Source organism: Garra rufa, chromosome 24 (assembly GCF_049309525.1).
Source record: "Garra rufa chromosome 24, GarRuf1.0, whole genome shotgun sequence".
In the NCBI taxonomy this organism is placed as follows: Eukaryota; Metazoa; Chordata; class Actinopteri; order Cypriniformes; family Cyprinidae; genus Garra; species Garra rufa.
This window is the reverse complement of record NC_133384.1, coordinates 6,973,777-6,995,706: the sequence shown is the minus strand read 5'-3', so window position 1 is coordinate 6,995,706 and position 21,930 is coordinate 6,973,777. Positions and strand designations below refer to the sequence as shown.

Genomic DNA, 21,930 nt, shown 5'->3' with positions numbered 1-21,930 from the left:
ATGGTAAAAGATATTTGTTAACATTAGTTAACATGAATAAACAATGAAAAATACTTCCAAAACATTTATTAATCTTAGTTAGTTTAAATTTTATTTAAACTATCGTTTACTAATACATGAACTAATCAAAATCCAAAGTTCTATCTGTTAATATTTTTTATTGGACCAAAGCTAACACGATCCGTTGTATTTTTATTACCTACGGTTATCAAAGATTAAAATATACTGTAACAAATGCATTGCTCATCGTTCATAAATGGATAATAGATTAACATTATCTGATGAACAGATTTTAATGCCGGATTCATAAACACCGATCCATGCAAGGAAGCAAACATGCGTGCATCACACGCGAAAACAATGCTCAGTTGCTCACTGGATAGACATTAAGACAAATTGCAGAATTTAAGTAATGATTTTTTTTAAAAATAAAGTTAAATAAGCGCAGTTAATTTACATTTGACCGCAGTTAAAGTATTTACTTGTGTAAGATTCCTCAATCAGATTATATTAACGAACTACGGTAAAAAAAAAAAAAAAAAAAAAAAAGGACAACACTCATATCAGCAACAATAATAGGCAATCTTATTTAATGATTCAGTAATGTTAAAATGAGAACAGTTACCAACCTCTCGAAATTCTTTATATAGATCCGGGTGTCTGTCTTTGCGAAATTAGTGGTGTTAGCGCCTTTTGTTAGCACTGCTCTGTACTGTAGCAACTCTTATATATTGGCTTGCTTGTGTACTTCAGCTTTCCATGAACAGCTTTTCCTTTTCAAACAAAGTTGGTCGCGGGGGCGCCATACTCGCCTTTCTATTCGCTTCACTTAAATAAGACGAGACAAGCACTGCGGTCACGCGCCTTTTGAGGAGAAGTGAAAGTGACAGCTCGGCTAGTATCGATACTTCGGGAAATTAGTATTGGTACCATTCAGATATTTCAGTATCGATATTAATCGAAATATCACTATTTTGACAACACTAATCTCTTGTAAGAAAGATGCATCATATTTTTTTAACTAAAACTAAACATTAGTGGTGTTTGCATGTGCAAAAAGTTGCTTGGGTCTTCTAGATCACTGCTAAGAAGTTAATGTCAAAAGGTCTATATTCTTTCTGCACTGGTTTGGTTCTGATCAGGTGAAAAACCTACGACTAGTTTGCAAAAAAATAAAAAAATAAAAAAAAGTACCTGCAAGTTTGGGAGGGTGATGATCGCTTGAGCCTGCAACTAATGGTTTTAGGAGTTATGAGAGATTTCATACTTTTGATCACTGTAGTGCCCCCATCAGGCCGATTGGGGCAAGCCTTGTTGACAATATAGAGGGTGTGAGTACTACCATCCCTCCAAGTTTCAAGTCTCTATGACTTACAGTTTGGTCTGCCCGATCACTTTTAGTGAAGAATGTTGATCCTTGGTCATTCTAACAATTACAACAGGGTTTCAGTGCTGCTTTTGACAGCTATAGCGTCAACGTAAACGTCAGGCCAATTGGGATGATATTTTTGTGATGTTGTAGAGAGTGTGAGTACTACCATCCCTTCAAGTTTCAAGTCTCTACTACTTACGTTGTGGTCTGCCTGATCACTTTTCTGTGAAGAATGTTGATCCCTGGCCACTCTAACAATTACAACAGGGTTTCAAGTCTACTTTTGACAGCTGTAGCGCCACCGTCAGGCCAATTGGGGCGAGCTTTGCTGACACTGTAGATGGTATTAGTACTACCATCCCTTTAAGTTTCAAGTCTCTACGACCTATGGTGTGGTCTGCCTGATCACTTTTAGGTGGAGAATGTTGATCCTTGCCATTCTAACAATTACAATAGGATTTTAGTGCTACCTTTGACCACTATAGCGTCACCGTCAGGCCAATTGGGGCAATATTTTGTGATGTTGTAGTGTGTGAATACTACCATCCCTCCAAGTTTCAAGTCTACTATTTACAGTTTGGTCTGCTGGATCACTTTTAGGTGGAGAATGTTGATCCTTGGCCATTCTAACAATTACAACAGGGTTACTGCAATACTTTTGACAGCTATAGCGTCACCATCAGGCCAATTGGGGCGATATTTTGTGATGTTGTAGAGAGTGTGAGTACTACCATCCCTCCAAGTTTCAAGTCTCTACTAATTACCGTGTGGTCTGCCTGATCACTTTTATGTGGAGAATGTTGATCCTTGGCCATTCTAACAATTACAACAGGGTTTCAGGTCTACTTTTGACAGCTGTAGCACCACCATCAGGCCAATTGGGGTGAGCTTTGCTGACACTGTAGATGGTATTAGTACTACCATCCCTTTAAGTTTCAAGTCTCTACGACCTATGGTGTGGTCTGCCTGATCACTTTTAGGTGGAGAATGTTGATCCTTGCCATTCTAACAATTACAATAGGATTTTAGTGCTACCTTTGACCACTATAGCGTCACCGTCAGGCCAATTGGGGCAATAATTTGCGATGTTGTAGTGTGTGAATACTACCATCCCTCCAAGTTTCAAGTCTCTACTATTTACAGTTTGGTCTCCTGGATCACTTTTAGGTGGAGAATGTTGATCCTTGGCCATTCTAACAATTACAACAGGGTTACTGCAATACTTTTGACAGCTATAGCGTCACCATCAGGCCAATTGGGGCGATATTTTGTGATGTTGTAGAGAGTGTGAGTACTACCATCCCTCCAAGTTTCAAGTCTCTACTAATTACCGTGTGGTCTGCCTGATCACTTTTATGTGGAGAATGTTGATCCTTGGCCATTCTAACAATTACAACAGGGTTTCAGGTCTACTTTTGACAGCTGTAGCGCTACCGTCAGGCCAATTGGGGCGAGCTTTGCTGACATTGTAGATGGTATGAGTACTACCATCCCTTCAAGTTTCAAGTCTCTATGACTTATGGTGTGGTCTGCCTGATCACTTTTACGTTGCTACCTTTGACCACTATAGCGTGACCGTAAGGCTAATTGGGGGTTTCAAGTCGCTATGACTTGAAAAAATTGCAAATGGATGCCTTTCTCCAATTTGTTTTTAACAAAATAATGTACATACAGGTTTATGGCTGGGAAAAAAATATTTATCAGTAAATGTTCTCAATTAGCAGGTGTGGCAAAATGTTCATTTTAGGACCTGTGTGGAATGCAGCACTTCTGTATGGAAAAAAAACTGCCTTCACACTTTTTTGTTCCACAGACAAAATAACATTTATGGGCTTGGAGCGCCAACTTTTCCTTTAAACTATAAAATAGTCGTACGTGTGGTACCAGACACTGGGTAAAAGGTCAGTCTAGCTGTAAATCATGCAATCTGGCCACCCCAAGTGAAGTGATTCAGCCATATGAATCATCACACTGATTTTCATTTATGACATTCTCTCTTATCCTCATTTGGAAGCGCATCGGTTCGGAAACGCATTTGCTCTCGCAGTTACGAACGCTGCAGTTACGAACATTTTTGCTAGCACCCTAATGCAGGCCAGATGTCCACTTGTACAATGCGCTCCTAGTGAAGCTCATTCCACTCAACAGCTGTTTAGTTTAATTGACTATGACCAACGGGTGGATCCCATTGGACTGTTCATGTGAAAAATGCACCACAATCACGCTCTTGCCTTTCATTCAATCCGCTCCTGGGGAGCTTAATCCCAAAGAAATCAAGCAAACAGTCCGCTGGCTGGTCAGAGAGTACGCTCAGAGAGTACGCTACAGTGACTCAGAGAAGGATGGGGTGGAGAGCGGCACTTGCTGTCGGGGATCACAGCACCAACTGACAGGATTTAACATTCAGCCAGCTGAAACTCAGAATACACAACGTTCCCTTGTAGACGCAAGAAGACGTGCAAATGAAGGATTACGGAAAAGAATTTGACACAATATTATGTATACCAAAGCACTGCCAAGCATAAAAAGAAAAGTTGTGGTTGCGGAAACAGGCGAATGTGGAAGTGTTCCACAAAATAGTTGCGAAGAAAATAAATGATCACATGTTGTTTGACTGACTTCAGCAGATTTGCAATTACTTCGATTTATACTTAGACCTACTTATCAGCGGAATTTGTACAACTAGGTTTTTTTTTATCCCACAGATGGTTACTCTATACAAAAATATCAAAGATGGGTGGACTTTGGATGAAGACCATGGGAAAATCAGAGGCCTGGGAATTCACATTGTAATTTACACCAGTCCTTTCCCTGACATTCACACAACGGCTCCAATAATTTCTGTTACCCATGTTTATTCTTGCTAGTCGGACTGTCCAAGAGAAATAACACCAACAATAAACCAACATCTCATGGAAGTGTCATCAAGACTGTGTTCCAGACATTTACTGACTGCAACACAAAGTAAACTGTCTATACTCCTTTGTCATTTTGTTAGTGCTCCTCTTGTGAGGTTTTCCAAGCTGATGACAAAACCAGTCATTTAAATGTGGTACAAATCAAAAGTAGGAGAGAGAGGGCTAACTTAACCTTTAAACTAGCAAACTGCAAACAATTTTTGTCATTTTACTATTTAGAAAGATTTGAGAGAAAATGAGAAATGTCTTTTAAACCACTTTTTCAAATAAAATGTAAGTAATATTATTAAATATCATATACATTTAAACCAAAATTTATTCAGACACCTTCATAATGTCTCACATTAACACAGTTTGTCGGTATACTTTAGAAAATGGAAATAAAATGTGACAAGAACTCAGAGTTAAACAGTGTAGGAACAAATTCATCTTGATAATGTCAGATAACTTTGATAGTAAGCTATGTAATGGATTACAATCAACCAAAAATTCAGACAACTGTTAGTATGACAATATTTACACAACTATCAATACTTTGTTGACCAATTACCAAGCAAAGCTTAATTTTGTTTAGTCTGTGGTGTAAAAAGGTCGCATTAGCAATTAAAAAAAAAAAACACTTTAGCAAAACATGGTCAGGTCGAAGTGCCAAAATACTTTTTCGTCCCAAATTTTACTGGTAGTCCACTTTATGAAGAATTTTTGGGTATAATGTCACAGTTTACCTTATTTTGCTATCCTCACTTACATAAATGAACCAATAATGTCCTGCATCCACTAGTAAAAAATATAAAAAAAATATATCTGGTGTCTAAATAATTTTTGGTTTGACTGTAGGTATTAAATTATATTCATTCATTCATTCATCCATTATACAACATTTCTTTCTAGTCCTCAAATCTGATTGGCTGATATCAGAATTTCAACTGTTTTATCCATTTGTATCATTCTGCTTGTGGTAAATACATTTAATTTGACTTTTTTTACTAAACTGACATAACTACTAAAACTAAATTACTAAACTACAACACAAAAATCAAATAAAAAGACAAAAAAAGATGAAGATGGAAAGATGAAAAAAAAAATACTGAAATCAATTAAATAAGGTAAAAACAAGCAGAGTTTACCCCACTCTCCACATTCATGAGTTGCTACAGTCAATCGCTTTGTCTTTTCCCAATACTTCCACAACATAATTCCACACTCGACCGAACGAGTCAGTTACGCAAACGTTAAGGTCTTTTGAGGTTACTCAAACTTTCCAATTGTTTTCCTCCCTCCACAAAACAGCAGTGAACTTCATTTCAACTGTTTCTGCACTCATTCATTGTAAATACTATCTCCAAGAGGAGTAAAACAGTTAGTAAGGAATGACGTTTATCATGTGGACTAGGATCCAAGCAGCGTGTGTGTGGAACTATCTAGTTACAGTACACGAGTCCGTCATTTTCACAAGGGCCCTAGGCCATAACAATGGGGAACATCCTCCTCGAGTCTTGAGCCAAGAAAGAACAACTGGAGTCGGCTTTCAGAACAAACCTCCATTACTCAAACATTACGGTGACAGAGTCTATTCAATCTTACTGGACCAATTACTGCAGCAACAGCGTTAGCCCTCAACAGGAGACGCGCTGCAGCGCTCCCTGCAACATCTGTTTAAGCTCCACTGCTTGACTCTTCACTCATTTGGGTGCATTTGAAGGTCCGCGGGGCCCGGAAACATCCCTGTACTTGTAAACATTCGGTGGAAAACTTTGCTGTGAGACAACACCACGGTCGGTAATTATCTGTTATTGTGTGCAGCTGGTTCCACATCCACTCGAAAATCATGGCGAGATGTATTTCAGGAAAACTAAAGGTCAGCATTCAGTCCTCTGAGTCACATTTTCGTTTTTGTCAGCAAATAATGTCGTCCTTTAGGCATCAAATTTATTTCCATTCAGAAAATTTAGAAAGTGTTGGTGGTTTCCTGGAAGTTTTCACAAATACAATACACTTTAGTGTCTCTGGTGACAATTAGGATATAACAGAGACACAAATCACATGTTTTGTGTTAGAACTATTACATCTTGAACACAACATGAACCTAACAGGAAAAGTCTCTATTTTTAAACACATCACATGTCCCTATCCCTCTTTAAAATACTGATTTTGGCCTGTTCCGTCAAAGGTCTGACCTGGCAAGATAAAGTCTTAAATAGCACGGATATATTTGTAGCAATAGCCAACCCATTGTATGGGTCTAAATTATTGATTTTTCTTTTATGCCAAAAATCATTAGGATATTAAGTAAAGATCATGTTCCATGAAGATATTTAGTAAATTTCCTCCCGTGAATATATCAAAACTTAATTTTTAACTAGTAATATGCATTGCTAAGAACTTCATTTGGACAACTTTGAAGGCGATTTTCTCAATATTTTTATTTTTTTGCACTCTTAGATTCCAGGTTTTCAAGTAGTTGTATCTCGGCCAAATATTGCCTTATAATAACAAACCATACACCAATGGAAAGATTATACTGAGATGATGTAAAAATCTCAGTTTCAGAAAACTGACCCTTATGACTGGTTTTGTGCTCCAGGGTCACATATAATTGTGTTTACTGCATTCTAATGCAACCATTCAACTGTTTCCAAAGATACTGTAAAACACAGTTTTTTTTAAATATTCATTTGTAGGAGTTTCCGTTTCAGATGCAAAATTTATAGAGAAGAGTATTCAAATAAATCACACAACACAATTTACTAACGTTTGCGCTTGTCAAATTACCAGTATTTACGCCGTTATTTAACGCCCCAAAAAAAGGATGGAAATTATGGAAATTATCTTGCAGCGTCTGTGTTCTTTAATGTGCGCATTGTTAGCAAATCACATGCGGAATTTTCCACTCCCATCAGCACTTTTATGGAGTTGCGCTCTATCGCTAATTTAACCCTGTTTAGTAAATCTGGCCGAATGTTTGTATCCTATTATGGTGGAAAGTGCCTGAAAAATGTTATATTTTGGCATGCATAAGGCAAAAAAAATAGACAAAGTAAAATGATACAAAATATGAAACTATTTAACATGGTTTAGCAGTCATGTAGTTCTCCTAGTATTGGAGAAAAAAAAAGGGATAGACCGTTTCCCAAAAAAAAACAAAAAAATTCAAAGAGATTTAAAAATCGATAGCTTGACTTTATAATTCACAACAAGCTTGAGCTTGGATTGTTGGAGCAAAGTCAGGTTTAGGCTCACTATGCATTTCAAACAGGATCCAGGTAAACAGGGCTTCATTCACACACGCACACACTCAAACACAACAATAACATTCAGTTATTCAGTCTGGCTTGGAAGCTCAAGAAAGGAAGAGACTCTTCTGCACAAATTCTTCTCCTTCCTTTTTTTTCATCAGTGTGAATACTCAGCATTCAACCATGCTCACATCTGGGAGCCATTTTGTCCAAATCCAACATCTGGGCCTGGCACCTGATACGACAGGAATGATGCTCTGGAAATATCCAATATTAATATTAATATTTCACCGGACCTAGTCCAGGTGTGTGGCTCAGCGTTGCAACGGGCGATAACCTGCACATTTTTGCTACATTCAGACAGCAACCGGGGACAAAGACTGAGTGCCAATAGCTCCAGACCAAAACATAACCCGACTGTCACGGATGTGATTCTCGAAAATGAAGTATGAGCAACATGATACTATGCGCATGGGGAGCATTGAGGAACAAGTCGACCAATGTCAAGCAAACGTCACTGGAAACTGGAAACGGGGCCAATAAATATCATTGAAAAAGTTCAAATGGTTCAGCAGGATTTTTTTGCCACTTGTTTGATCACAATAGAGGACAAACTCCATAGTCTGAGATGCCTAACAACGCTGTTGCCATTCAGTTTTTTCCCAAATTCAATGGGCTACAAATTAAGCTGTAGTAATTTCACCGAAACCAAAACATGCTTCAAAAGACCAATGGAAGATGAAAACAAGAGCCTTAACCAGAAAATCTCATCCGTGCATGCCAGGATAATTTCTTCAATACTCAAAAACCGTATTGTAATCCCATTTGGAAAAGAGAGTTTTGTGTGGTTTATTAGCTTCCATTGATGTATAACCTTGTTTATTTGTGTACCATAATCAAGCGAGAACTTTATGATGCCTTTAAAATGGCTTTCGAATGCCTGTGAGCACTTAAACGTTAACCAATGTTTAAATTAAATTAAAATACAGCCATCGTCTAGTCTCAGCTTCAGACGTCACATCGATGGACTGTTGGCTAAACGTCTGATGCATAGGCATCAAAAAATGGAAATGCTTAGGGAGTTTCGAAGTCGTTATCTGATTAGTTGAATGCTACAGGACTTGTCCAAACTCATGGAAGAAAGCCAGGATCTCAAAGGTGAGATATTCTACCTTTGTGGCTCTTCAGCCTGACCATTAGGTCATCAGCTGGTACCTGCCATTCACCAATGTTTCGCCCCCTATACCAGTACATCTCCTAACGAGGGGGCAGTGGCATATCAGGGACGTCTCCCTGCCATCCATGCAGTTGCCTCCTTCCTTCATAGCCACACCTCCATGGGGTAAACCTTGGCATTCCAGCCTGCCTCCTGGCACTCCGCTGCCAACTCGGAATACTTTCGTGTTTTTATTCGGGGGCTGCTGTAATGCTTTCTTCCTATGGGATAAAAAGCTCCAATGATGATGACTCTCTTATCTTTAGATGACTACATGACAGTGTCTGGACGAAGAGCGGGTGTTGTTATCTCTCTTGGGAAGATCAGCTGCCATTTGCCAATCCCTCCCTGGGTTAAGGAAGGTGTTTCTTTTTTGCACAGGCACCCGGTGGATGTCGTCTGGTCTGACAAAAAATGATTAGCATCTGAGGCAAGTGGTTAGCTGCTACCCTAGCTCTCTCCAGGACTTCAGCTAGCTTGACGAGGAACTGATCATAACTCGTCTCCGTCTCAATGCAATCTTGCATCCTGAGAGTGTAAAGTTTAAACCAATGTTTGTACCAACGTTGTATTTCTGCTGTTCCATAAGTGCCACCTACTGTCAGAGTGAACTTGCATTTTTATTGAACCAGTCAGCTGTTTTTGTTCAGATCAAAAATAGTACTGCGTCTTGATTTTCAAACATTACAAACAGACGTGATCAAAGTTATTATTACAAGGCATTACTGTCTGAACCCCTGGCATGGTGCCTCCTATACAACTGCTTATATAGGTAGCACTGGCATTCCACTGCCAACTCGGAATACATCTTTAATGGGCTGCTGCAATGCTTTCGTCCTATGGGATAGTAAATTCAACGATGATGACTCTCCTATCCTCAGATAGCCACATGATGATGTCTGGACAAAGAGCGGGTATTGTTACCACTCTTGGAAAGACCAGCTGCTTTTAGAGGTGCACTAATATTATCAATTCCCTCCCATATTAGAGGAAGGTGTTTCTTTTTTATGCCTGTACCTGGTGGATGTCATCTGGTCTGACAAAAGATGATTGGCATCTCAGGCGCATGGTTCGCTGCAACCTTTCCCTCTCCAGGACTTCAGCCAGCTTGGTGAGGACCTGAATCCTCCCTGTGTCAACGCAAACTTGCATCCTTATATTTTAAAGTGTAAACAAATGTTTGAAAGGTAATTATTTTGAGTATTTTTGAGTATTGTACAGGGGATAAACATGGTAAACGCTGTTTTTCTGCTGTTCCATAAGCGCCACCTACTGTCAGAATGTGAACTTGCATTTTTATCCAGCCTGTCTGCTGTTTTTGTTCAGATCAATGTGAAAATAAGACAAATTTTTGTTGTACAATTTAACTGGTTGGTGAAAAAGAACTAATACGCATTCTGAAAATCTAAACATTTCAGATAATAAGGCATCTAGAATTATTTACATATTTTGAAGTGCGCACACTGACACTGTTGTTACATTGACACAGCATCTTCAAAGCGTTCTTGCGGATTCCGAATTAAAATGCCATTTCAACAACATCTTTTCGAAATTTATCACTTATCTTTATCTTGCTCAAATTCTTTCCTATTTTTCCTCTTCGCCTGCACCAGATGGATAGTGCAGTCTTTTCTTTTTCAAACATTATAAACAAACTCGATCAAGGTTATTATTACCAGGCATTACTGCCTGAACCCCTGGCATGGTGCCCCCTATGCAACCGCTTATTTAGGCAGGGCCAGCACTGCCCCTAAACATGGTGTTGAACAAAACAAACACTGATTGGTTGCTTTACATGTCAGTCAGATGGCCTGTCGGGATGATGAAAGCTGTGATGAAGTCCAGACCTTCTGCATTCAGTCTGAATGTCTGGTTATGCAAGACCAATCCCCATCAGGCCCTGTAGAGGTTTCCAACAGTTCCTAGAAAGAAATCTTGTATAATGCTTGCCATAAATGAAGCCACTCAGTAACTTTTCTAACTTTACAAGAGGAAGATGACCAGAAAAACAGGAATAGTTTAAGTTATGCTTCATGGAGAAGAAAGAACACTGAATTATGTGGTTTCAACAGGCTTAAGTTATGGATGAAGGTCACCAGAAAGAGAGCTGATTTACTGACCAAGTTTGTTTTCCATCTCAGGACAAGAGTGAAGAAAAACCCCACCGTTGTTCAACCACTAGATCAGTTAATCAGGCCACAAGACCTTGTGCTTTCTACGGAACCGCCCTACCCATATTCCATCTGCTTCCCTCATTTGTCTTGCCGTAGCGCCCCTCCTCGTCCACTAAGTCTTAATATCACCCACTCTATCTTGCTCTAATACTAACCTCCCCATCCATATCCTCTCCATCTGGTTTTCTCTCCTGTACATGTGCAGCTGACCCTTCTCCTGAATCATCTCCTTAGCTCGCTCTTCACGTCTGCCGGCTAATTTCCTCCGTGCCCTCGCAGCTACTGCTGATTTCTCCAGTGATCGCTGGATGTTTTTGGTTTTCGCCGTTCGGTCAAAAGGAGCAATGGCTAACAGATTTGTGTCGTCCTCTGACAGATATGATCTCCAGATGGAATCATCAGCTTCAGCTGTCAAAACTCCACCAAACGCTGGGCGTTTCTCGTGAAACCTCTGACATTATGGATGCGAGATGTGTCTTCTGATGGATGTCCAGACACAAGACAAAGCCCTTGGAGATGCACTGATTAGATTTGAATAAAACTGAATGCTGAGACTATTTTAAGGTTACACATATATGATTGATTAAATGGAGGGCTTAAGTTTAAATCCCATGAGAGCTGAAAAATTATTCCAGTTGTACTGTTAAACAAGGCAGTTAACCTCATGTTACTTCAGAGAGAATGACCCTGGTGTACTGTAGTAATTGTCAGTGAACTTATTTACTATTTACTAGATGCTATTCTAGCAAATAGTAAATAAGTTCACTGACAATTATTAACTTAAATGGTACTATAACTGCAAATGAGGTCAGGCTGATCTATATGTCAAACCAGACAACATAATTTCAGGGTAGAGCTGTAGCACAATCTATATGTATGAAGTTGTCTGTTATATGCACAATGGTAAGCATAATAAAAAATCCAAAACGGCCTAAAACGTTGATTACAATATGCCATCTGTATATAAAAAAAACATTATAAAATGTTATGAATACACTGTTACCTGTTAAAAAAATTTAAAAATTAAAAATTAAAAAACGATTACAATGTTATCTGTATAAAAAATTAAAAATGTAAAAAAATTCAAAAACTGCCTAACATGTTATGACTACAATGTTATGTATTCAAATAAATCTATCTATCTATCTATCTATCTATCTATCTATCTATCTATCTATCTATCTATCTATCTATCTATCTATCTATCTATCTATCTATCTATCTATCTATCCTTTATAATATGACTATTACAATAAAATTTGTAATTCTGAGTCATATTATTATTTATGTGTACTATTTTTTGTTTTGTTGTTAGTGTTTTACCCATACTTACAATCCTTTTACTTTTTATATTTTTGATCCATAGACATTTTGAACTGCATTATAGAACTGATCATCTGATATAATTATATGATTTGTTTTACAATTATTTGTTTAGAAGTTTTTACACAAATGACTCATTTACACCACAACCAACATTTTAACCAAAATAAAGTTATTAAAAGTAATATATATACTGTAAAAAAAAAAAAAAAAAACTCACCCTGACTTAAACTTTTTAGTTTGGTGAACCTGAAATATTACGTCACCTAATGTTAATTTAAGTGACAACTTGGATATTTAAGTTGACTAAACTAAAAATTTTAAGAATTGTTTTTTTACCTATGAGATGCATGAGATATATCAATATGAGTTGCAATTTTGTCAAATTATGCAAATATGAACATTATTTAGTTCTGACTACATAGGATACATAAAATAAAAATGCTAAGAAAAAGTGTTCAAAAATATCTTTTGTCCCACAAGATGCCACAAAATACATGATTTAATGTGGCGGAAATTGTATTGTGTGAATGTTCAAGACGATTCAGACAAAACAATAAACATTACAAATTGCAAACACTATGGCCCGGTTTCGCAGACAAGGCTTAAGCCTAGTCCTAGACTAAAATGTAAGTCTGAGTTGTTTCAACTGAAATAAAATTGCACTGATTGATTTTAAAATATATCAGTGCCTTTGTTTTGTCTCAAGATGCACACCAGTAATGTTTTTTTCTAAGCATGTTTATAAAAATTACTTAAATGTCCTAATTGAACTATAGTCTAATCCTGGCTTAGTCTAAGCCCTGTCTGGGAAACCGGGCCATTGAGTTTATGAAGGGTGTTAAAGAAAAGTTTAATGTGCCTAGGAAATACCCAATTATATACCTAGAGAACATTTTAATATTTCTCAGTATCATCAAACAGATGATGATTTGTCGTGGTGTCTAGTAATTAGTCAGTTTGTTTTGAGAGAATGTGCATGTTGCAGTAGATATTTGTCTACAGTATATTTAACACATGGTATACATGTTCTCTTCTTGTTCTCTGGAATATGCCAAAACTTCAAACTGCCTTTGATTATGCAACTATGAATGACTAATGTGTTTTCAAATTCTGAGTAAAAGTGGTAGTGAAATGCTAAATATAGCAAACCACATAGGGAAAATTAAACATTGATAGCCTCACTAAAGGTTCAATGAGTGTTTCGAATCAACACGGACAAAACAATAGCTGCTAATTCTGATCATATGATGCAGTAGAGCGAGAGCCTCGGCGCTGATGGGATCTTTAAGTGCATGCACTCTCTGTACCGACATGTGGTAGGAATTAAACATTGGTGTGTGTATGTGTGGACGGGAACCTCTGCATCTTTGGTGTACAAAATCGGGTTCAAATTGCAGCAGTGTTAAATTCCTTGCTCTAGGGGCCTGTACATATGATAGTGTTTCACTTTTCACTTTATTAGCTACTGATGTTGATCAAAGAAATGATCTTGACTTGTTTTTTAAGCAATCTCAGCAATAACAGTGGGCAATTATTTTTCTGGGTCATTCAGTATGTACTATTAGACAATCTATTACTCGTATTATTTTAAGGTGTAACTCTGGATGTGCGTACTCCCAGGGGAGGAACTGAGTAGCTAAGAAAAAAAAAGCTACTAACTTACCTACTGTGTGTGTTTCAGTAGCCTGACAATATTTAAGCTGGTAAAATATCACTTTTCCACTTAAAAAAAACTTTCTTTTTTGACAAAACGCTTACACTACCAGTCAAAAGTTTTTAATGTTTTTTAAAGAAGTCTCTTTTGCTCACCAAGCCTGCATTTATTTGCTCCAAAGTACAGCAATAATATAAAACTAAATAACTGTTTTCTATTTGAATATATTTTAAAATGTAATGTATTCCTGTGATTTCAAAGCTGAATTTTTAGCTTAATTACTCCAGTCACATGATTCTTCAGAAATCATTCTAATATTCTGATTTGCTGCTCATAAAACATTTATTATTATTATTATTATTATTATTTGTTATTATTTTTATTATTATTATTATTATTATTATTATTATTATGTTGAAAACAGCCGAGCAAAGCATGAACCTTTTAAGTTTTTCAGATGAAAGTATGTCATATGAGTTTGGAAACACATAAAGGTGAGTAAATAACAAAAACAACATAACAAAACCAAATTATTAAAATTAAAAAATTAAAAATAAATAAATAACCAAACAAAAAATAAATAAAACAACAACAAAAAACAATAAAAACAAACAAAAAACAAAAACACAAAAACAAATCAAACACAAAAAAATAAATAAAATTCAAAAACAAAAACAAATGTAAATAAAAATGAAAACACAAAAAATAAGAAAAATTAAAAAAAAAACTAAAAAATAAATAAATGAATAAATAGAAGATATTTAATGTTTTTTTAAATAAGTCTCTTCTGCTCACCAAGCATACATTTATTTGATCCAAAGTACAGCAAAAACAGTACAATTTTGAAATATTTTTTACTATTTAAAATAAATGTTTTGTATTTGAATATATTTTAAAATATAATTTATTCCTGTGATTTCAAATCTGAATTTTAGCATCATTAATCTAGTCACATGATCCTTCAGAAATAATTCTAATGTTTTGATTTGCTGCTCAAAAAACATTTATTATTATTATTATTATTATTATTATTATTATTATTATTATTATTATGTTTAAAACAGCTGAGTAAACAGGTTTCTTTGATGAATAAAAAGTTCAAAAGAACAGCATTTATCTGAAATAGAAATTGTTTGTAACATTAAAAATGTCTTTATCATCACTTTTGATCATTTTAAAGCATCCTTGGGAAATCATCCAAGTTTTTTAATGGTGTAGTGTCTCACAAAAGATTTTTTTTCTTTATTTTTTAGATAAATGCTGATCTTTGGATCTTTCTATTCATCAAAGAATCCTCAAAAAATGTTTAAAATATTAAAAATAATAATAATTTGCTCAATTTAAAGCATCCTTGCTAAATAAAACCATTAATTTCTATCATTAATTTGCCAAAAAAAAGCTCTAAGCCTTTGAAGTATGTAATGTTGCAAAAGTTTTAATTAATTAAGATAAGATATAATATAAAGATACATAATATATAATATATAATATATAATATAAATATATAATTAAGATAAATGCTGATCTTTGGATCTTTCTCTTTGTCAAAGAATCCTGAAAAAATGCACTCAACTGTTTTAAATATTGATAATAATAACAGTAATAATAATAATAATAAATGTTTCTTAAAATCTGCATATTAGAATGATTTCTGAAGGATCATGTGACACTGAACACTGACGTAATGATTCTGAAAATTTTAGCTTTGATCCCAGAAATAAATTACAGTTTAACATATATTAAAATAGAAAGCAGTTGTTTTAAATAGTAGAAATATTTCACAATATCACTGATTTTGCTGTATTTTATTAAATACATGTAGGCTTGGTGAGCAGAAGAGACTTTAAAAAAAATGTGTGTGTGTTTGTTTCAATGCAAAAAATGCTTTTCTGACTTCTGTCTTGTTTTCAGACAAAATTTCTAAAAATTCTTAAATCAAGTACAAATTATGGTTTATTATTTTTTTAGAAAAAACAAGTCAAAATTAGGAGCATTTTTGCTTGAAGCAAGCAAAATAATCTGCCAATGGGGTAAGACAAATCATCTTGTTTTCTGTTTGAAATAAGATCTTTTTGCTTACCCCATTGGCAAATTATTTAGCTTGATCTAAGCAAAAACTCAATTCATTTTGACTTGTTTTTTTTTCTGAAAACAAGAAAATAATTTTTACTCGTCTTGATTCAAGATTTTTTAGATATTTTGACTGGAAACAAGACAAAAATATCTAAGTAAGAAAAGCATTTTTTGCGTCGTTTTGTACTTAATACAACTGTTTGCACAGAGTTTGGGCCGCCACTGTAAAATCTTGGTTGTGAAGGAAAACCGCTGTTTTAAATCACTGATGTGACCTCAAACTAACCTGAGGGTTGGCGAACACCTGCTGAATGTTGTTGATAGGGCCGCAGGGGACACCGGTGCCTTCGAACCGCCTCAACCACTCTCCAGTCGTCTCCTGCATGAACCTAAGGAAGGACAGAGGCCTGAATGAAGGTCTGAAAAGGGACAAAAGGGAGGGAGCTGGAAAACGGGGCACGGCCACGATAACATGAACCGAAATGCAAGTCATATGTGGCCACTTCCTCTCCCTGTCCCTTCAGGACAACAGCCCTGTGTAAAACCACCAACACACTTTGAAAGATTTCACTTAATATGCCCACTATAATTAAAGTTAATCCGGCCTTCTCTTTCGAGCAACACTGTAAACATATTAGGTTTCTCATGTTGTAAACATGCTCTCACACACCATGGCTTGGCCTTTAGTGACTGACGCTGATTCATCCAGTCAGAATGTGCCGTTTGAATTGTGTACAGATTTTTCGCACACAACAATCCCATTGTTGCCAAGAACATGCTATGCGAACAAAATGTTTCAACGCCAGCTAACATTAATTTGGTTTCTTAATAGAACGTTTTCGCAACTCTCACACATTGACCACAAAATGCATCAGAAACCGAAAATTAGGATGTGACAAGGACAGAACATCTTTGGTTGCGGTCGGCATTAAAGATTAAGGGCCAGATTTACAGGGCAAATTAACGTTAGACCGCAATTCCATAAAAGCGCCGATGGGAGGGGAAAATTCTGTGTGTGACTTACTAACAATGCGCACATTAAAGAACAAAGACGCAGCCGGATCATTTCCATGAAGACCTGCGTAATCTACCAAGAGCAGTGCAAATTACCGCCTGCTTTAAGACGTGCTTTTTTTGGGCGTTAAATAATGGCGCAATGGCGTTGCGATTCAATTAAAAACTCTCTTATAAATTTAGCATCTGAAAGAGAAACTCTTACAAATGCATATTCAATAAGGTCAGGCGCAAAAATAACTGTGTCCACGTCTTTTCAGCTACATCTTTAGTAAATCCTGATGCCACTATTTTAATGCCAAAAGACGGTTTGCATTAGTAAATCTGCCCTTTAAGTCAAGGAAATGGTATGGTATTGTTATGACTCATTTTACTTTTGATTAAGAGGCAGCTGCAGCAGATTTTCAGCATATAAGCATGTCAATTTTAACCTTACCTGAAGCATTCCTATGGTTTTTCAAGACTATAAATATAGCACAAGAGATTTTATGGGGCTTTTGCATCCTTAACAGCCCCAGTGTCTATTTACAAAAATTGTATGGGGGGAAAAAAGCATGAACTTTTTACATTTTGTCATGGATGTGTCATATGAGTTTGGAAACACATGAAGGTGAGTAAATGAGGACCAAAACAACATTTAAAAATAAATAAATGAATACAATAAAAATAAAATAAGAAATAAACAACAATAAACAAACAAAAACAAAGACACAAAAACAAATCAAACACAAAAAATAAATAAAATTCAAAACAAATTTAAATAAAAATGAAGACACAAATAAAACAAACCTTAAGAAAAACTAAAAGAAATAAATGAATAATGAATAAAATAATGAATAAAAATCAAAACACAATAGATAGATAGACTTTACATCACACTATATCCTTAAAATACAGTATAAAAAATTATATATATATATATATATATATATATATATATAGGTTAAAGACAAAAAAAAGGTTTAAGAATAAAAACAATAAGTGTAAAACTGCTTTAAATTGTTTATCTGTTTCATTTAATTGCATTTTTTGTTTTTCTAGGCAAAAAAAAATTAATTTTTCACTAATTTACAGAAGACACCCACTCAAATGTCATTGCCATCACTTTTGTAAATTTCTTTTGACGTGGACATCTTAATACCTTTATATATATATATATATATATATATATATATATATATATATATATATATATATATATATATATATGAAACAAACATGAATACACATACAGTTAAACCAAAAGTTCTTCAGACACTTTCAACATTTCTCACATTATTGCAGTTTATTCGCTATAGTTTAGAAAATAGTAATAAAATATGACAAGAACTCAAGAGTTAAACTGTGTCAGAACAAATTCATATTGATAATTTCAGATGACTTTGACAGAAAGGTATGTAATGGATTACAATCAACCAAAAATTATTCAGACAACTGTTAATATGACAATATTTACACAACTATCAATACTTTGTTGACCAATTACCAAGCAATGCTTAAAAAAACAACACTTAAGCAAAACATGGTCAGGTCAAAGTGTCTGATTAATATTTGGTCCCAAAGTTGTATCAATTTTACTGGTAGTCCACTGTATGAAGAATTTGGTATAAGGTCACAGTTTACTTTATTTTGCTGTCCTCACTTACATAAATGAACCAATAGTGTCCTGCACCCACAGTAAAAGAATATCAAAATTTATATTTGGTGTCTGGATAATTTTTGTTTTGACAGTAGTTAACTGCTAAGAACTTGGCACATGTTTTTAATATATATATTTTTTTAATTATAGTATTTATATTGTACACATTTGTCATTGATCCTTTAACCAGCCTAAGTGGGAGGGGGAAAAGCCAAAAAAGAAAGTTATTTCAAAGGTGGAGCAAGTTATTACATTTTGATGAATGATTAAGAAAACATTATTTCCTCATACATTTACTGTCTTACACTCACAGGTTTGGGTTTGATTTCATGTTGACTGTAAAGTCTTACCTCTCAGACAGAATCTGCAGCAGCTCTTTGCGGTGCTGAACTCTTAACTTGTTGCTTTTGTACTTCGGGCTTTCTGCCAGGCCATTCATGCTCAGAACCTTGGCAAACAGAGACATTTGATGACAGAACTGTTAGGAAATGTGAAGCCTTTTCCCATCAGTCAAAACAAATGCATGTAGCTATAAAATACGACAGTGACTGCAATGTACAAATAAAGCTTGCTTAGATTTATTAATATGCGTATTTGGAATCCATAATAAAAGGTCTCTGCTTACTTTGCACACTTTCATAAATTGCTGATCATTTCCCGCTGCCACAACCAAATATCCATCTTTGGTCTTGAAACCCTGCAAACACAGAGATTTAATAAGTATACAGAGCGGACTGCCAACTAAAAACTGTGTAAGTAATAAAAATAAAAAAAACTCACACACCAACTGCCATAAACAGAAACAGAACGACAACATTGGAAACTTTGATATAATTAAATTTATGAATCTGCATCTAATGTTTATTTCCTCTAGGGTTCACTAGCTGCTTAAAGGAATAGTTCATCTAAAATAAAAAAGGTGAAAATGTACTGATCCTTAGGCCATCCAATGAGTTTGTTTCTTCAAAAATTAAAGAAATTTAGCATTGCATCACTTGCTCACCAATGGATCCTTTGCAGTGAATGGGTGCCGTCAGAATTTCAAGTGTAAACAGTTCAAAACAGCTCTTAACAAATATGTGGGTGGATCTTGATATCGGAGACTACAGGAGGAAGCATATTTATTGATTATGGGCTCGCATTTTTATAGTTTCCTTTTTACTCACCAATGGATCCTCTGCAGTGAATGGGTGCCGTCAGAATTATACTCCAAAACAGCTGATAAAAACATCACAATGATCCACAAGTAATCCACACCACTCCAGTCCATCAGGTAACATCTTATGAAGCCAAAAGCTGTGTGTTTATAAGAAACAAATCCATCATCAAGATGTTTTTAACTTTAACCAATGCTTTCGGCAAAAATATGAGTCCATAATCCATAATATTGCTTCCTCCTGTAGTCTCCAACATCAAAATCCACCCACATATTTGTTTAGAGCTGTTTTGAACGTTTTTTCACTTGAAAACTGCTCCTGATTCAGACAAGACGACTTTTATTAATGGAGAAAGCAATATTACAGATATAGGACTCATATTTTAAGCAGGTTTAAGTTTCTCAATGATTTTTTTCTTACAAACACAGCTTTATTTGTCTCAAGATGTTAACTGATGGACTGGAGTGGTGTGGGTTACTTGTGGATTATTGTGATGTTTTTATCAGCTTTTTGAACTCTCACTCTGACGGCACCCATTCACTGTAGAGGATCCACTGGTGAGTAAAAAAGGCTACTGTAAAAATGAGTCCATAATCCATAAAATTGCTTCCTCCTGTAGCCTCCAACATCAAAATCCAGCCACATATTTGTTTAGAGCTTTTTTGAACTGTTTTCACTTGAAAACGGCTCCTGATTCAGACAAGGCAACTTCTTCACTGAAGAAAGCAATATTACAGATTGAGGACTCGTATTTTAAGCAGTTTTAAGTTTCTCAATGGATTTGTTTCTTACAAACACACAGCTTTTCACATCTCAAGATCTTAACTGATAGACTGGAGTGATGTGGATCACCGGTGGATTATTATGATGTTTTTATCAGCTGTTTGAACTCTCACTCTGACGGCACCCATTCACTGCAGAAGATCCATTGGTGAGTAAAAAGGCAACAATAAAAATGTGAGTCCATAATCCATAATATTACTTCCTCGTGTAGTCTCCAGCATCAAAATCAACCCACATTTTTTGTCTCAAGATGTTACCTGATGGACTGGAGTGGTGTGGATTACTTGTGGATTATTGTGATGTTTTTATCAGCTGTTTGGACTCTCACTCTGATGGCCCCCATTCCCTGCAGAGGATCCATTGGTGAGTAAAAAGGCAACTATAACAGGAGTCCATAATCCATAATACTGCTTCCTCCTGTAGTCTCCAACATCAAAATGCACCCACATATTTGTTAAGAGCTGTTTTGAACTGTTTTCACTTGAAAACTGCTCCTGATTCAGACAAGACAAATTCTTCAATGAAGAAAGCAATATTACAGATAGAGGACTCGTATTTTAAGAAGTTTAACTGATGGACTGGAGAGGTGTGGACTACTGGTGGATTATTGAGATGTTTTTATCCGCTGTTTGAACTCTCATTCTGACGGCACCCATTCACTGTAGAAGATCCATAGGTAAGTAAAAAGGCGACTATAATGATAGTTTGTGGTGGTAAAATGAAAGTAGTACAAAAGTAATTGTGTGTAAGTAATTTCTGACTCAGCAGGAAGAAAAACTCATTTTAAGAAAATGGCTTTAAAAAATATGTAATTGAAATCTTTATGATAGATAAAGTGCAAAAATATAAACCCCTAAAACTGAATTTTGGATGTTTTCTTTCCACTAGTCAGGAAGTTAGGTCAGGGAAGCAAAGAAGCCAAAAAACTCAAAATTGCATGAAAACAATGTCTTGCCTTAAGGAAAATACTAGAGAATTTGTGTGCTTCTCAATGACCTGTAAAACTCAAGTTGTGTCAAATCCTCAGGGCGAATCTGAATTTTCAATATGCACATTAGCGGTTTGAGGGATAATCTTTCAACAAAAGATCAGGCCCACAAATTCTTCAGGTTGAACTTTGCGGGTCCATCCATTCCTTCAAACCCTACTTTAGGCTCAATGCCTACTGGTAGAAGTCACATTTTGCTATCACTGGAAATCAGCCAAACCGAGCAAAAAGGCTTTCGCAGAGGAAGGACAAACAATAATCCGCAAGAAAACAGCAGAGACAACAAAACTGGCTAGAAACAGCCACAGACCTAAAAACCAACTCTTCCGATGCCTGCGAAGCCACACTGAACGGAAATCACGTCAAATGCAATGATTCCC

At 35.8% G+C, this 21,930-nt stretch overlaps 1 protein-coding gene across 1 annotated transcript in view; it reads right to left on the bottom strand.

The window, feature by feature from the left end:
* sugct (succinyl-CoA:glutarate-CoA transferase) overlaps window positions 1–21,930 on the bottom strand; it is a 195,971-nt gene that overhangs the window by 86,608 nt on the left and 87,433 nt on the right. Inside the window, exons 10-12 of the mRNA XM_073830794.1 lie at window positions 19,248–19,319; window positions 18,973–19,070; window positions 16,256–16,358 (exon numbers count right to left, since the gene is read on the bottom strand). Of these exons, the coding sequence (XP_073686895.1) occupies window positions 16,256–16,358; window positions 18,973–19,070; window positions 19,248–19,319 (273 nt within the window). The remainder of the gene's footprint in view (window positions 1–16,255; window positions 16,359–18,972; window positions 19,071–19,247; window positions 19,320–21,930) is intronic.